Source organism: Condylura cristata, unplaced genomic scaffold (assembly GCF_000260355.1).
Source record: "Condylura cristata isolate star-nosed mole 26May11 unplaced genomic scaffold, ConCri1.0 scaffold00024, whole genome shotgun sequence".
Lineage (NCBI taxonomy): Eukaryota > Metazoa > Chordata > Mammalia > Eulipotyphla > Talpidae > Condylura > Condylura cristata.
In genome coordinates this window covers 33,696,970-33,713,997 of record NW_004567125.1, presented here as the reverse complement: position 1 = coordinate 33,713,997, position 17,028 = coordinate 33,696,970, and the positions used below count along the sequence as shown (strand labels likewise).

Here is a 17,028-nt window from a genome sequence, read left to right as displayed (position 1 = left end):
CCCGCGTCTCTCCGCGCCCGCCCGCCGGGGAACCTCAGCCCAAGTCCGCTGCTGTCCGTGACGCCCCCGCAGCCCGCCGTTCATTGGCCTAGGCTGTACTGACTGACGGCGCTACGCCGCCGCGCATTGGCTTGCCGCCACCCTCCCGTGCCGCCATAGGCTCTTGTCTCGTGACGTCACCCGCGAACACAGGACCAGTAGTGCGCCCGCGAGGACCCAGTTGGGCGGGCGAACGAGCCCGATTGGTCAAGGCTCCAGACAGGGTCCGGGGCCCACCCACCGAGGCCGCCAATTGGCGGAGGCGCGCAGTCCGGACAGCCTTCCGCAGAACGTACAGTGTCAATACCGGGGTGAGAGGGCGGGGCGGAGACGCAGCCGGCCGCTCGGGCTGGCCGGGCGGGGCGGCGCAGGCTGGCGGGAGGCCGTGGCGCGCTGCGCTCCGAGACCCAGGAGGCGGTCCGGAGGGCTCTGGTCCTGCCTGGTGAGCGCCGCAGTCTCCCGCCCCCGCTCAGTGCGGCAGCGGCCGCGAGCCAGGCAAGGTTGGCGCCGCGGCCCCCACCCCGGGCGCAGCCGCCTTCCACCTGCCAGCGGGGGAGGGGCACTGCCTGAGCTGAGGGTCAGAGGTCGACTGGCCGCCGGCGGTCATCCTTCTGAAGGCCTGGCGCTGGACAGTTGCGCATGCCCGGGGTCCAAGCTGGGTGAGAGACGTGGAGTGGGACTAGGGGCCTTCGGCGACTCCCGCAGCCACAGCCTGAACTGCAGGAGGATGCTGGGTCCCGTGAGCAAAGAGCGGTTGGAAGGGCGCCCACCCTGGGCTCGCGCCTGTAGTAAGAGTAGGCACACGTTAAATACATTGCTTAGCACCATACTCCTCTCGCGTCGGTAGTTATCACTCCCATTTTACAGAGGAAGAATTCTGGGTCACAGCCAGGCTGAGGATTCCTTTTCTCTGGGCAAAGGGAACCTGTTCTGGAGCAGAGGTGGAAAGATGCCTCTCTCTTCAGGTGTCCTTTCAAATTACACATAGCCTGAGGAAGGTCAGGATTTCCCAACTGCCTCATTACTGTCATTGGGGTCTGGATTATTCCTTGCCAAGGGCACTGTCTTGTGTATTGTGGGGTGTTTAGGGGTAGCCTCAGTTTCTATTCCCTAGTTGCCAGCAGCACTTCTCTCCTCCCCCCCCCCCCACCAGTTATGACAAAAGCATCCAGAGACATAGTTAAATGTGCTCTGGGGAGCAAAACTGCATCCCTCACTGCAATTTAGGACCACTGAAATGGAGGGAGGCCAAGTGGGCATAGAAGGTCAGGGGACTCTGAAAGGGGTGATGTTTAGTGAAATAAGCCAGAAAGTAAAGAAAAATACCGGATGATTTCACTCATAGGAGTGTAAGGGATCAGGGGGAGAAAAGGGAGACAAATGTAATAGAGTAAAAATGAAAACAATGAACAACTATAAACCAGAGACATTTTGGGGAGGAATGGGATCAAAACTGGGGTGGGAAGAGTGCACTGGATTATGGTGATGGCACACGGGTGAATTGGTGGTGGGAAGCCCATGGGGATTGCAAATGAGATGGAAAAAGGCACAAAAAAAAAAAAAAAAAAAAAAAGGGCAGGGGACTGAGTTAATTTTCACTTGAAGGGGCTGTTTTCAGGTCTCTTAAGCTAAAGGCTGCTCTGCCCAGACAGACTGCTCTCCACCATGCAGCTATCTGCATTTGATTCTGAGGACCAGCAGTCCAAGGGAAGCAAGAGTGGGGGTTCTTTTATGAATATCAGGGATATGGCTCACTGGCCAAATCACTCTACTTTGGGATGTGGTGTTACAAGGTTAAGTGAAATCTAATTAAAGTGTTGATGTATGGGTGCTTGGATCACAATGTTAATTTCTTCTTGTGGGTCAAGGTCAAAGTCTGAAAACTCATTGGTTATGCTCTAGCTCAAGAACAGCTGGGTTGCTCAAGTTTTGATAAAGAAAAGTCCCTCCCGGAACATAAGTTAGAAATACTAGACAAGTTTATCCCTCATGTTATGAGATGGACAAAGTGACAAAGCTGCCTCTGTCCACCAGAAACAAAAGCATAAGTAGTTGGTCTAGATGAAGTGCTTTTTATTTTTAGACCAACCAAACATATTTAATATAAAAATCCTTTAATATACAAACTGCAATCATAACAGCATCCACATAGCAGCAAGGGATAGGGCATGGGGGAGCATGGGAGGGGGAGGGAAAATTTTTTGTTTCCTACTGCTTCCCTTGCTTGAAATCACTCTGGTCAGTGGGAGCATTAGGTTCTTCAGTACCTAATCATGACAGCCAGAGGCAGAGGGGCCCTGATGCTGGCGCCGAGACCAAAAACAGCAAGACCCTCCAACATGTCATTCCCCCACCAGGGCAAGTCAGGTCCAATTAAAAGAAGAAAGTAAAGTGATGATCATGAGGAGAGTCAACCACCAATCCTCAGCATCCTGATGATCACACCTTTGGGGCTAGTGGATTGAAAAGACCTAAAAATTGTCCTGGGAGGACAAAAATTGTATCTAAGTCCATCTTCTAAGATTCCTCGCCTGTGACTTCAGAAAGCTAGGTGAATCTGCTCAGAAATAACAGAGGCTTCGGCCCATAGGGCTGCAGCCTTGCTAGTCACTGACCAAGAACATCAAGGCAGACTGGGGAGGCTGTCGGGAAGAGCTTTGGTTCAATGGTACTCACAGAAGCAGTGTGGCACAATGGCCTGTAGCTAGAATGTATAGTCTGTGGTTGTGTGTATGTGCAAGAGAAAAAGGGCACAAGTCATAACGAATTCAGAATTGAAGTCCTGCCACTTATAGGCCTGGGCAGTAAAAGTGAGGTGATTCTTTCCAGGCCAAGGTCAGGAGAGACCTGAGCCCTGTTCTTTCCTTGGGGCAAGTATGACTGGCTTGGATGTGGTTGATGGCCCCAGATACTTCCTTATGGTTCCATAAGACTCTCAGGGAGGACTAACTTCCTCTCCAGATGTTATGGCTGGACCCAAGTGGGCCTGGGTCCTTGTAGTTAGATGCAGTCCATGGAGTTCTCAGGGAGGAGGCTGGGGATGCAGCCAGGGAGACCCAGGCCCTTCATAGGCATGCAGCTGAGGGGAAGGCCACAGCCCAGGGTAGGGTCTTCATTCTCTAAGGCCTCCAGCTTGTCCACATTGTTGTCCCAGTTGATGTGGAAACGGGTCACCCGGGGGTTTGAGGCCAAGATATTTCGCTGGAGCTAGGAAGAGGAATGTCAGCCCTTGTTAGCATGCCTTCCCTCACAATACCCACAGAGCGCCTCCACTCACCCTCTAACTCCCTCACTTCAAGCCCTGGAAGAACAGATCTGGCTTATTCCATCACCACCAACTCTACTTGGTACTCCAGACCCATTTAATCTTCATTCGTTGAAGTATAGTTCTGAGAAACAAAGACCCTTTCTCTCATTCTAGCCTGCAGCTTTAAGCTGACCATTGACTTGAAAACCTAAGTGACCTTATCTCCCAATTTTACCAACTTAACTTTCCCCCCAAATGCAAAGGCGCTTGTATGAAGTGGTTAGTGCAGGCCCCACCTGAGAGAAGTCTGGCTTTGGTGGTGGGTTTTCCCGAAGCTCGGGGTTTGGGTACTCATTGTTGACATAGTAGCCCACTCGGATGAACTCTTGTCCACGGTAGGTACAGGTGATGAGGACCACTGTCACACCTACCGCATCTGTCTCAGGGATCAGAGATGGGTTGGGGGCATCAGCCTAGAGGAAACACATTCTGGGCCTTAGCATTGTTTATCAGTCATGTCTTTACCAGTAATAACAATTTTTCTGAAGCAGTATGTAATTTAGTGAGCTAAATATATGATCTCTGCCCTCAGTCTTCAATCAAATGGGGAAGTGTTTTAATCAAATATATAAATACTTAGAAATGCTGAAAGTCACTGCTGCCATAAAGGAGGAACATTTGGTGTGAAGTGAACAAAAAGGATGGCCTTAGGTGAGGCTAATTAGGTGGACAGGTAAGGACCAAGTCATACAGGGTCTGTTGGGCCAGTGAAGGGCTTGTGAAAGAGTAAGAATTTTTTTAAAAAAGATTTATTTATGCATACAAGAACTGGGGTACAGGCCAGAGGTATGGGGTGGGGGCTGTGGTTGGTGGTGGTGAGAGGATTCACCAGAGACAGAGTGGGGAGCAGAACAGGGAGATCTACTGAAATACACTGCTGAGAACAGCAGGTAGGTCAGGAGAGGTCTGCTGTGCCATGTGGTTCATCTCTCTGGCTGGGGATCAAACTTGTGATGCAGTGGCTGTGGATAGTTTCATAGTGCTGTGCTTTTAAAGCACCTGTTGTGCAACCAGGGAGGGCCCAAGTAAGAATGTTTAGCAAGAGGTAAGTACCACCTCACCTGTGGCCTAAAAAGATAACGCTGGCTGTGTAGAGCTGTGACAGAAGGAGAACTGTAGTGGGAGCAGGGGGTCAGGCAGGAGGGTCCTATAGAGAGAGACGGTGGCCTAGATCCGGCAGCAGAGAAGGACGAAGTAGACAGACTCATGGTGTATTGTCATAGACAGGGCTGGCTATATAGCTGATATAAAATGAAGGCAATTAAAAACCAAAAAAAGCAGAGGCCTATATTCAAATAGAACTTTCTGCCAGTAACATTATAGCAGGCACTGACCATGTGAGGACATGGACTATAGAGTTAGGAAGCTGGCCCTGGTTGTGGAGTGGATGATGGGATGGATGAGGGGGTTAGGTGATGACATGTGGTGGCTCAGGCTGGGGATGGAACAGCAGACATGGAAGGAAGTGAATGGGTTAAGCAGAGGCTGTCCAACTTTATTGTGTACAAGAATCACACTAAATCTGCATTCTGACCACCTCTCTAGTGCTGGATTAGAGAGCTATTCAGCAGCTATAGTGGATCTTCATTATTCATGGAGTCCATATTTTCAAATTCGCCTACTCACTAAAATTTATGTGTAATACCAAAATCAATATTCGGGTATAGTTTCATAGTGTTCGAGGACATGTACAGAATCGGGGAGAAATCCGAGTTGTGTGATGAGTAGTCCCAGCTAAGGTCGAACAAGGCAACACTCTTAACTTCCTGTATCAGTGCTTATACTGTTAACAAGTGTCCTTTTCTAAAGTCTAACATTTTTATACATTTTGATTTGCAATGACTCCCAGGCATGGTGCTGAGTGCTACCTCTGAGTGTCATGAGGTACAGTGCTGTTGGCCATGAGTTCAATGCAAATGTACCAACAATATTACTACAGAAACAGAAGATTAAGTACTGACTGGTTGATACAGATATAGTAGCAGGAGCCTAATCATGTATCTCCTCTATAGGCAGTGGTTCTGTATTCAGTTTTTGCTACTTCAGTATTGACAGCAGCTTTATAGAATATGATTCCTATGAATAATGAGGTTCAAATGTAAATGAGTGGCTCATGATTATCAGCTGTGATACACAAGATGAGGGAAGGTATCAATGAGAGGTCAGACACTTCCTGAAAGAGAGCAAGGATTTGAACCTGAACTTTCCTTCACTGAGCCACACATTATACACTTATTGGTAGAAAAGGGTGTTTCAAAATGTCAAGGCCTCAGGCCTCATTTTTCTTACCTGAAAGACAAACATGTGTCTCCCGGCTGGGACAGGGCCAACCAGCACAGAGTCTAGGATTTGATCAAATTCCTCACTCTCAGCTGAGCCAACGTAGATGATTTTCCACTCTAGGTCTGCAAGGACATGAATGTTAAGGAATTGAAATAGTTTGATAGCAAGAAGGCAGAGGAAGTTTTTTAGTGTTAGTTTGGGACAGATCCTCAATATACTGGAAGATTCTTATTATCAGGAACACCTGATAGCTGCTGGGCATTGGACCCCTGATACTGGGATGGACTTGAAGCTCTGTTTCCGGTGGGGATACTTCCATGGGCCCAGCTTTGCAGGGCGACCTTCACTCTGCACCTCCAGGGTAATACTCAGAGCCTAAGGGTGAACTGTATGGCAGAGGCTGAATTAAGAGCCATGTGACCGAGCCATGCTGAGGAGGGAACAGCAGGGAGTTGGGCCATTTCAGAGCCCTGCCCACTGGGTGCTGGGATCGGAAGCCGCATCCTCTTTCACACACAGGGACTGGTGCCACCAGAATGAGTAGATCCCTCGACAACTGGAACAGGACAGTAGATTCCAATTCAGCAGGAGAGCCAGCCCTTAGGAGGGCAAGATGAGGCCACTAGAGGAGCCGGCCAGTACCCAGGTCTTCCAGATTCATGACTAAATTATGTCTACTCATGTACAACTGGCAACAGAGACACAGTCACCAAATGCAGCATCCTAGGGCCATACTCTGAACCCTAGCTCACATGTATCTTACATATCAGGAGAGCCCCATACTTGAGTATGTAAGTAAGAGATGAAAGGAAAAGAGCGTAAAGGGACCCTGCCTGTCAATCACAGGCAGTTCCCAGTGACCACTGCCTCTTGCAGAAAGTCCAAGTGTATCAGGGACAAGGTCAGGCTGGTACAGGGAAGCTTGGCAGGAGACCTGAAAATTATTTTAGGTTCTTTGAAATTACACAACCTACTGCTCCAGCAGCTGGGGGATGTTTCACAAGTTGTGATTTTCACAGGAAGCAAACACTCTTGGAAGCTGCTCTGGTCCTTGGTCTGGTGTCCCATAAGTGCATCCAACTTCTGAAGCACATGGATGCTGGGCCATGTCTGTGGAGGTTTGTCACCTGAGCCCCAAGCTCTTCCTCGATACACTGGCTTCCTGTCCCTCACAGTGTCACTCTGGGCCTGCTCAGAGGCCCAGCAGTTGTGTGGGATACAGTGACCATTAGGCTCAGTGGAGTTCGGTCAAGCTCTAGTCTCTTATAATTTGCAGGGAGTTTTTAAAATTTATTTTTGTTACAAGCAGTGACACAACTAGGCATAATGGTTTTTTTTTTTTTTTTTATTTTTTTATGAACAAAAAACAAAGCCAGTTCTGTTCTTACCTTTTAAGCACAAATTTCTGATTTCTATATTTTGGCATCTTTCCACTGGCCTTTTCCTATCACCAGTGGAGTCAAGTATAATTTATGTGCTGGAGGAGAGACAGATTGTGGAGAATGAAATAGACCAAGTCCCAGGAATGCCACAGGTACTCAAGTTCAATACTGTTGGCAAAACCTAAACAGAGACGATGTGGGGGCTGACCAGAGAGCAAGTGCACAGCAAGTGGCCAAATGAGCCATCGTGAGCTAGTAAAGTGGTCAGAAAGCAATCAGAGAATGAACTGAGGATCACAGAGAATGACTGACTCAACAATTAGAGGAGCTGACAAAAACATCCAGAGAAGACAGAAGATGACTGAAACAAGAACCTATAAATTGGAATCACTTAAACTGGCTGCAGTTTGAGTGTACAGTTCAGTTTTGACTATAACCCTTTTGTAGAATTAGACAGAGGATGCTAATCACCAATACAGCACAAACTTATGCCTATGGAAAACAAGACAGGATTATACATCATATATTGCATACCTAATCATTAAGACAATTCCAAGGGTGACTTAATTACGTTTTATCTTTATGCCAAAATTAACGTTCTAACCCCTGTGCAGAATTCTATATAAAACCAAAACTAGCCATAAGATTAAAGACATGTAAAAAACTGAATTAGCCAGAGAAATTTATGTATGCATACAAGAACGGGGCACAGGCCAGAGGTGTGGAGGTGAGAGGATTAGGCAGACACAAAGTGGGCAGAACAGGCAGATCAATTGAAATATACTGCTGAGGGGAGCAGCAGGTGGGACAGGAGAGGTCTGCCACATCATGTGGGTCACCTCCCTGGCTGGGGATCGAATTTGTGCCACAGTGGCTTTGAGTAGCTTCATAGTGCTGCGCTTTAACCTGTTGTGCCAGGGAGGGCCCTCTTCCTCTATTATTAAAAAAAGATTATTTATTTACTTACTTACTTACATATACATACATACAAGAACTGGGGTGCAGGCCAGAAATGTGGGGTTGAGAGGGCTCTACACAGCTGAAGGAAGCAGCAGGAGAGACAGGAGAGGTCTGCTGTGCCCTGTGGGTTGGCTCCCTGGCCTGGGATCAAACTCATACTGTAGCTCTTGCTACACAGCAGCTGGTGATAGCTTGATAGTGCTGAGACTTTAACCCCTGCATCCCCAGAGAGGCCCCCCTTTCTTCCCTCTTTTTTTTTTTTAAAAGATTTTATTTATTTGTGCATACAGAACTGGGGTACAGGCCAGAGGCTCAGGGGCAGTGAGAGGCTTCACCAGAGACAGAGTGGGGAACAGAACAGGCAGATCGAGGAAGTACACTGCTGAGGGGAGCAGCGGGCGGGTCAGGAGAGGTCTGCCACACCATGTGGTCACTTCCGGGGCAGGCGGGAATCGAACTCATGCGGAAGCGGCTCCAGATTCTCAGTGCTATACTTTAACTCACTGCGCCACCAGGGAGGGCCTCTCTTCCCTCTTTTAATGTATTTAATATGCCCTTTTCAATTTTCACCTTTGTTCATAATCATGTAGTATAAATGGACATGGTCTGACCACTATGTGTCTGACTCCATGACTTATTCACCCAGTGTTTATTAAGTTTCTTAAAAGAAATGGGGGAAGGTCCTTCCTGATAGTGCAATGGGTTCAGCCTGAGTTCAACCCCCCAGCGAGGGAGGTGACCCACATGGCACAGCAGACGTCTGTCTCACCTGCTGCTCCTCTCACAGTGTACTTTGTCAATGTGCCTGTTCTGCCCCCCCACTCCCCACTCTCTCTACGGTGGCCCCTTCACCTCTGGCCTATACCCCAGTTCTGTATGCATAAGTAACCAAATCTTTAAAAAAAAAGAAAAAAAGAAAATGGGGGGGGAACATGTGAATGTATTAAATGTGGATACAGGCATTAGAAGCCTCTACTTTTACATGCTGATGAGAAAAGAAAGCAAAAGGAGCCTGGAACCATTAGGAAATGGGGTCAGCTGACGGGGTTTTACATGTTGTCAGATCTCCAGTTGCCAATATAACAGGATTGAAAGACTTCTCCAGGATCTGAGAGATTTCTAAAGCCAGGCCTACCTGAATGGCCCACTGTTTTGAGAGGCAGAAAACGGAGTCTCTGCTTTGTAGGAAGAGGGCCAAGAGGAGGCAGAAAGCGAGTCGGCAGGTCAGAGTCACAAATAGCCAGAGGGGTAGAACCAAAGAGCCTGGATTTCCGGGCCAGTGCTTGCTTTTGGACTGGAATTTCTCTGAGCAAAAGCTTTCCTGGCTGGGTGTAATTAATAATAGCACCCCCTTCACTCTTTTGAGAGTGTTCTGATGTGGAAATAGATCTATGGTCAGTCCTATTTATGTTTCTCTTCTAAAATAGGAGATGCATGCTTTCTTTCCCAAGTTATAGCAAAGAGAAAGAAGCTTGGACTCACAACTGACAAACTCTAGAGTCAACATTTCTACAAACTGGCTGTGTGACCTTGGGGAAGTCATTCCATCTCTAAAAAATAATGACAAGGGCCCTCACTGGTGGTGCAGCGGTTAAAGCACAGCACCAAAAAGCTAAAGCCAGCTCAGCTCAGCATGAGTTCGATCCCCTGCCCCAGAGGTGATCCACATGACACAAAAGACCTCTCTTGATTTGCCCACTGCTTCCCTCAGCAGTGTACTTCACTGATCTGCCTGTGCTGCTCCCCACTCTCTCTCTGGTGAATCCTCTCACCACCCCCTATACCTCTGGCTTGTACCCCAGTTCTGTATGCATAAATAAATAAATCTTAAAAAAAAAAAAAAGACCAGCAGCAGGTTGACATTAGCCTTTCCTACTTTGAGACCATAAACAGCTTAGTAAAGTAACAGAGAAGGGGCTTCTTCAGAATAAAAAGTACTAGATAATGACCATGTAACCACTTTAAACAGCAAGGAGTGCAAACAGGCCAATTTGAAACCCAATCTCCTGCCATCTGGGAACTGTGAATCCCAGAGACATATTAGGTCTTTACATCTCCTCCTGGTTTTAAAATTAAATCTTATTCCACAGTGTCATTCTACACTTTATTTATTTATTTACACCCTGCCTTATTCCAGAAAGGATTTAACTGGGCTTATTCTATAGTTAGTCACAGGTTGATTCCTTAATTTAAAAAGGAGAAACCAGGAAGAGATGGAACTACTGGCTCAGTTCAAACCCACACACATCTCATAAGGTATCAACCCCAAGCTAATCCAAGTGATTAGCTTTTCCGGTAAACCACCCACCCACCAAGAAGAGGAGCTAGTCAATGCACCCAGACCTCTCAGGCCCACAGATCTGCATGTACTGAGTTGTTGCCAATTCTCTCTTAACTGTAAGTGGGAGAAGAGGCCTTATGCAGTATTTCTTCCTAAATATGGTGCCAAGATTCCCTGGGTGACCTTATATTTTCCTTCTGGATAGACATTTATTTAAAAGGTCTTTCACTTGGGCCTCCCTAGTGCCCTAAGGGTTAAGTTTCAGTGCTATCACCACTACTGCCTGAGTTCCATCCTGGCCAGGGAACTAACCCACATGGCACAAAAGACCTCTCCTGTCTCATATGCTGTTTCCCTTGGCAGTGTATTTTAGTAGATACACCTGTTCTGCTCCCCACTGCCTCTGGTGAATTCCCTTAACCCCCTCAACGCCTTGCACATCTGGCCTACAGCCCAGTTCTACTATGCACAAATAAAATATAAAGTCTTTCACTTTGTGGCTCCTGTTTCCTCATCTGTGAGATGAGAGCCATGCCCATCTGCTACACAGATGAGTAGGTTCATTTGTGAAAGCTCCTTGGAAAAACGCAAGAGGTTCTGATTTCCCAGCTGATTATTTGAATCCAGATATTGCCATGAATTAGCAAGACCCCCTTCCAGGTGATATCATCAAAAAATTTGAAAAAATTTCTGCGAATGGTCACCTGGAACCTGGCAGGCAGGCAGTGGGAAACTGCTAATGCTTGCCTGGCTATGCCACCCTTTAGATTTTAGTGTGTTCATTGAAGTCCAAAATCAGAGAGGGAGGAGCAGGAGGTGGGGAGACCAAGCAAGCCTCAAAGACTGGAGCTCCAAGCTTGGTCCTATGCTCAGGTTGAGGTCAAGAAAAGGGGGTTGGAGGTCAGGCATGCTTCGGGATATGTGCTGCAGGATAGAAAATAAATTGTAATGGGTGGGGATGGGGTTGTTTGAATATCAGCAGGCTGGGGAGGGGATTACAAGGAGACAAATGAGGAGATGGGGGTGAGAGGTCTTGGGGCAAAGGGGAGGGGATCTTCACAGGAAAGAGGGTGATTGGAGGGGCTCCACTAAGAAAAAGTAGGGGGAGCCTGGGGAAGAGGTCTCCATAGGGAGAGTGGGGAAGGAAGCTGAGGTTTCCACGGGAAAAATGGGAGGGAGCATTTTGCCTCCATAGGAAGAAAGTGAATTATAAGTGCCTCCTCACAGGGGAGAGTGAATGGATGGAAACACTGGAGGAAGGGATCAGAGGCCTGGCCAGAAATAAAGTGGAGGTTTCTTGCTACAGGAGAGAGTGCTGAGGGCTTCTGTAGGTTAAAGAATACAGACAAAGAAAAAACGGGTGCCCAGGACGGGCTCTACAGGAAAAATAGCGGGATGCTGAGGTCTCTGAGGGGGAAATGGGAGTATCCGTGGGAAGGGAGTGGGGCCGGCAGTGCACTGGGTTGCAGCCTCCACGGGCGTTTGGGGCTGGTGGGGCGGGGGCTCACAGGGAGGTCAGGGTTGGCCCAGGGAAGGGGAAGGTCTCACACAGGGCCAGGCTCACCGTCTGCCAGGGCCTCATTGCACTCGAAGCTAATCTCGAACCGGAAGGGGCTGTGGAATGGACTCGGATTCTCCAGCACAGTCACGTTCAGCACCGACACCTTGGCCATTGCCTCGCCCGCTCTCAGCTGAGGCTAGAGTTGGAGCCGAGCTCGCGCCTGTGTCCAGTCGGGTCAGCGGGATAGCGTTGGCCGAACCGCTCCCGCCTTCTCTCTCCGCGGACCGAAAGGCGTATCTCTTCCGCGCGCCTCCTTCAAATAGCGGGCCCCACCCTCCGACCAATCACAGTCAAGGCTCTCTGGAGGCGCGAGCACATCTTTAGCCAATTCTGGAGCGTCGGTCTGCGCGCGCCGAGACTTCCCGGACCAATCCGCCGAGCTACCTCTCCGGGATGAGTGAATGGGGCGGGGCCATCTCTTGATTTCTCAGGGTGTCCGACAGGAACCAATCCCCAGCTTCTCCGACAAGGAGGTCGCAGGAGGGGTGGGCGGAGTCAGAGCGCGGAATTGCTCTCGGCCAATCCTGAGGGTTTCCGCACCAATTTATCCCGCCCCTCAGCCCACCCTCCTCAGAAATACATTCCACTGGGAGCCGCACCGCCAACCGCCGAGCGGTGGCGCGCGGCTCTCGCTCAAGAGGTAGGAAGGGCAGTGCTCACTCCCGCGGTGATTGGCAGGCGGCGGTGGGGGCGGGGGTAAAGCAGGTTCTCTGAGAGGTGGTTGGCTGAATTAACGGAGGGAGGCGGGAGAACAGAAAGATTCGTCCCGGGATTCGTGGGAGAGGAGCGGAAGTCGGAACGGTGGTGGTGGGTGTGGAGAGAAAGGACGAGCGGCTTGGACGTCTGTCTTCAGGTGAGCGTTGTTGGGAGCGTCTCCCAGTGGCTTCTGACCCCTCAAAGGCCAGCGGCTGGGGATTCCGTTGTGAACGTTGTGAACGTTGGACACCCCCATGAGGGAAGGCGGAGCGGCGTGACGCGACGGCGCACTCAGACTCGGGCCCCGGGATTCGCCGGGGTTCGAATCCCGCTCTCGCCCCCTGGAGGACCGTTGGGAGACTTTTATTCGCGCAAGCTCGAGGCCGGCCTTCGCCGCGCCGCACCCGGGGCCACGTTTCCCTGCTCGTGAAGAGGCCATGAATATTCGCTGACCAGACTCATGCGTGCACATCCCTCTGAAAACCCCTCCCCCGGTCTGGTCACCTCCAGGCCCCAGCGCTCACGCTCTGCCTCTACCCGCGACCACGCTTGCCCGGGGAAAATGAACGCCGTCCACACGGCTCATTTTATTTTTCTAGTAACCGTGTTTGCTTGTTTTAAATTAAAAAGGTGAAATTAACTACATGTTGTGTATACTCCGGTATAGCCAGGATATTATTTCAACCTTCTGGTGGTATGAAAAATGCAAATGAGCGATGTTCTTTTACAGTGTGTGACCGTGACAGCACATCTGTAACCAGGACATCTTCATCGGAAATGGTCTTGCATTAGGTTTCATTACACTGGTGGCTTTAAACGTAAATTCAAGTGCCCAGCGAGCGACCTGGAAAGTTTTCCAGGAGTTCAGCTGTATGTTAGAATGTTTTTAGATCAAAACGTTGACTGAAATTAAGCGACGCGGAAGATGCCCGGCACAGTGGCCCTGACCACCTTCAGGTGCTCCAGAACCCCCGCAGCAAGGGGTGCTGGCCTGAAACAGATGGAATCAGTTAACTTAAACGTGAGTGGTTTGCTGTTCTCGGGTGGAGTCATCTAGACTGCTAGCTTAGTTTACTACCTGCCCAGCGCCAACTTCTGTCCAGGCAGATAGGCCTTCTTTTCCTTCAAGTGCTGACGAACCACTCAGTGAAGCTCCTGTGCCCAGAATTTCTTCTAGTTCTTGAGATATCTGGTGCTCTTGTTATTCTTATCTCTTTGTTCAAGTGTTCCCACCTCACAGCAACCTTCCTGGGGTTCCCCCAGGATGTTCAAACTCACAGCTTTTAGGTCTGAACTGCGTTGATAAAACCTGGAGCATTTCTCATCAGCCCCTTCTATCTCCTTCCAATTAGGGCTTCATGATGTGAGGCTTCTTTTTGTGTCTACATTTCATTATAAGTAGGGAAGGGGCTTTTTGTTTGTTTGTTTAAAAAGATTATTTTCGGGCCCTCCCTGGTGGCGCAACAGGTTAAAGCACAGCACTGTAAGCTAGTCTCAGCCACTTGAGCGTGAGTTCCATCCTCTGCCAGGGAGGTGACCCACATGGCGAGGGAGACCTGTCTCACCCGCTGCTGCCCTCAGCAGTTTACTTCGTCCATCTGCCTGTTCTGCTCCCCACTCTGTCTCTGGTGAATCCTCTCACTGCTCTTGCACCTCTGGCCTGTACCCCAGTTCTGTATGCACAAATAAATAAATCTTAAAAAATTTTTTTTTCTCCCTTAAAAACAGTTTGGCTACAAGAAAATTCACATTTATGATTGGCTATAATTTCTTGGTAGTCATTGCACATATTCAGGATTTGATGTGACTGAAAAATCTAATTTTTCAATCATTCCCAAATATAATGCTGTTTTCAATAATGAAGTTGCCATGTTGTTACATTTTCTAGGTATTTAATTAAACATGTATTCATTCCAACTTTGTAGTTCCTTTTTTGGATGGTGGGTATTTTTCACCCTTCCTTTCTTCCCCCAGCCTCTCCATAGCCCCTATAAAGCTCATCAGCCACAAGAATGATGTTTGTGGTGCTGATGAAGAAAACAGCCTGTTTGTAGGGTGTGCTGCACATCGTTTCATCCTGCTTCAAACATGTCTTAGAATGAAACTTAAGATCTCTCCTGTGGCTTAGGAGGCCCTGCACAATGACCTCAGCTTACCTTTTGGGCATCATCTCTCAGTGTCCTGCTTGTCAACACTCTCAAGCCCTACTGGTTTTGTTTCCATCTTTCAACACACTGGCTTAGTCTTGCTGCAGGGCATGCACTTGCTGTTCCCGCTGCCTTGAATGTGCTTCCTTCAGATAATTGCATGGCTGTCTCACTCCCATCATTTATGGTTCAACTCAAATGTCTCTCTCAAATAAACCTTCCCAGACTACCCTCATTAAATTAGCCTTTCCTAATTGCACCGCCCTGCTTTATTATCTAAATAGCACTTAACCAGAATCTGTACTTTCACTGGTTTTAAATTGTGCTTATCCCACATACCCCACAGTAAATTGAAAACTGATTGAGGGCAGAGATCTCACCTGGTTTATATTGACTCTTTTAATGTCTTTCCAAAGCTTACAGGGGTCTCCTACGAGGGAAGTCTTCATTGAATTTTTTTTAAAAAAGGCCTTAGCATAGTACCTGGAATGTGAGAAGCACTCAATAAACAGGAACTGTGAGTAGTAACATAGTAACAAGCAGATAAATTTTCAGCCTTATGTAATGTAATGTTTCAGGTGGACTTGGAAAGTATAAAAAATGCTCTAACAAAACATGCTTTTACACATTACTTAGTAAAACTTTTTGGAAGGCTTTATATATCCCTGTCTCACCCATTCTTCTGTCCTTTTCCTCAAATGTAACTATAATCTTGAATTTGGTGTTTATTTTCTGTGTATGTTTATATATAAATATAGGTAGGAGTCCTTAAGCAATCTGTAATATTGTTTGTCATGTTCTGTAGCTTTATATGAATGGAATCTGCACAAGAGTTAAGATAGTGGGCCTCAGACTGCTATCCTCAGATAGGCCTGTTTGCGACATTGGCTCTTGGCTGGTACCTAGGAACTTAGATTCAGGAGGATTCCCATACTTTCCTGAAAAGTGTGCTTGTGGGGTCTGAGTTGTACAAACAAGGTGGTTTATGTTGAACACCTTTTCTGGTAATCTGGAATTTTGTACTTGATCAGCACCTCTGGCGTTGAGTGTCCATGAGCTCTTTTGATAGACATTTCAATCATTGAAATATTTACGTAGGAAATGAGTGTATCCCATAAGACTCCACTTGGAAGCCTGCACCTAGCTTTTAATTAATGGAGTCCCACTGCTTTACATCCTTTTTAATATTTTACAATACAGGATTTCTCCTCTCAGGTGTGGTCAACGTAGCTCTCCCTCCATCAAAGCATCTGTAGTCCTCCATGACAGTCCATTGTGCTCTTCTCCTTTCTCATTCTCTCTTTTCTTCTCCCTCCCCCATGTCTCTTGGATGCCTTGGTTCTATTGTCCTCTTTCAAGGGCTGGTTTTAAAGTTTATCTTTGTTTGGTTTTGCTGTAATCCATATATATGTGGCTTCTGTCCTCTCCATGTACTTTTCCCACTGGCTGATTTTGCTTTGTATCCTTTTACTACATGTTAAGTCCTATGAGTCCTGGTGAATCCTTGAACTGAGTGCCAGCTTGGAGACTGCTAACACAGTGTCATATCAGATATACCCTGAAAGGCTTAAGACAGATGAAGCAAGCAGGGCAGCTATAACAAACTGCCAGAATGTGCTTCCTCACAGGGACCCACAAGTGCCCAACCTGTCTGTACCTGCATGACCCTGATGGTGAGGACCTTCTAAAATACTTACTTTAGACACCCTGCTTACTTCATTCTGAATCCTAGACTGTTTTCTGAAACTTGCTTTTTTATACAATATGATGCTTTTGAGATGTAGCTATCTTGACATGTGTTTACCTCTAATTCATTTATTTTTGGTGCGACGTGGCTGTGCTGTCTGGATGTGTAGCCACTATTGAACATGTGGCTATTTCAGTTTCAGTTAATCCAATTAAATAAAATGGGGGAAAATTCAATCCCCCAGCCAGACTAGTCCCATTTCATGTGTTTCATAGGCAGCTAGTGGCCACCCCATTGGACAGCAAAGATTGAGACCATTTCCACAGTCACACAGTGTCTCCTTGTCAAGATGTGCTCCCGACATTGCCCAACCTGTACCTGCATGACCCTGATGGTGAGGACCTCCTAAAATGTTTAGGCTGTTTCTACTTTGTATTTTTTTTTTTTTTACAGTATTAGTACAGCCTTATTAAGGCTTTTAATGGCTGAAATTTTTTCTTCTAAATAATACAACAGTTTGTACATTTTACATCATTTTGTACATTTTTTAAAATTTCAATTGTAATCCCCGTGGGTTTCCCATCACCAAGTCACCCGTGTGCCATCACCATAATCCCGTGCACTTCCCTCCCACCTGCCCCGCCCCGTTTTTGATCCCATTCCCCACTCCACCCCCACAAAATGT

At 47.7% G+C, this 17,028-nt stretch overlaps 1 protein-coding gene across 1 annotated transcript; it reads right to left on the bottom strand.

The window, feature by feature from the left end:
• Positions 1-2,174: 2,174 nt before the first annotated feature.
• ASF1B (anti-silencing function 1B histone chaperone) lies at positions 2,175-11,977 on the bottom strand. Its single transcript, XM_004688687.2, has 4 exons — positions 11,817-11,977; positions 5,636-5,751; positions 3,583-3,759; positions 2,175-3,246 (listed from the first exon to the last, which is right to left on the bottom strand). The coding sequence occupies exons 1-4, from the start codon at positions 11,923-11,925 to the stop codon at positions 3,040-3,042; spliced, it is 609 nt and encodes a 202-aa protein (XP_004688744.1). The 5' UTR covers positions 11,926-11,977; the 3' UTR covers positions 2,175-3,039.
• Positions 11,978-17,028: the final 5,051 nt, after the last annotated feature.

Coding starts and splice junctions, on each gene's coding strand:
- ASF1B (XM_004688687.2), bottom strand. CDS start 11,925: ATGGCCAAGGTGTCGGTGCTGAACGTGACTGTGCTGGAGAATCCGAGT. Junction 3,760..5,635: donor GACACATGTTTGTCTTTCAG/GTAAGAAAAATG, acceptor TGTTTCCTCTAG/GCTGATGCCCCCAACCCATC. Junction 3,247..3,582: donor CAAAGCCAGACTTCTCTCAG/GTGGGGCCTGCA, acceptor TCCTCTTCCTAG/CTCCAGCGAAATATCTTGGC.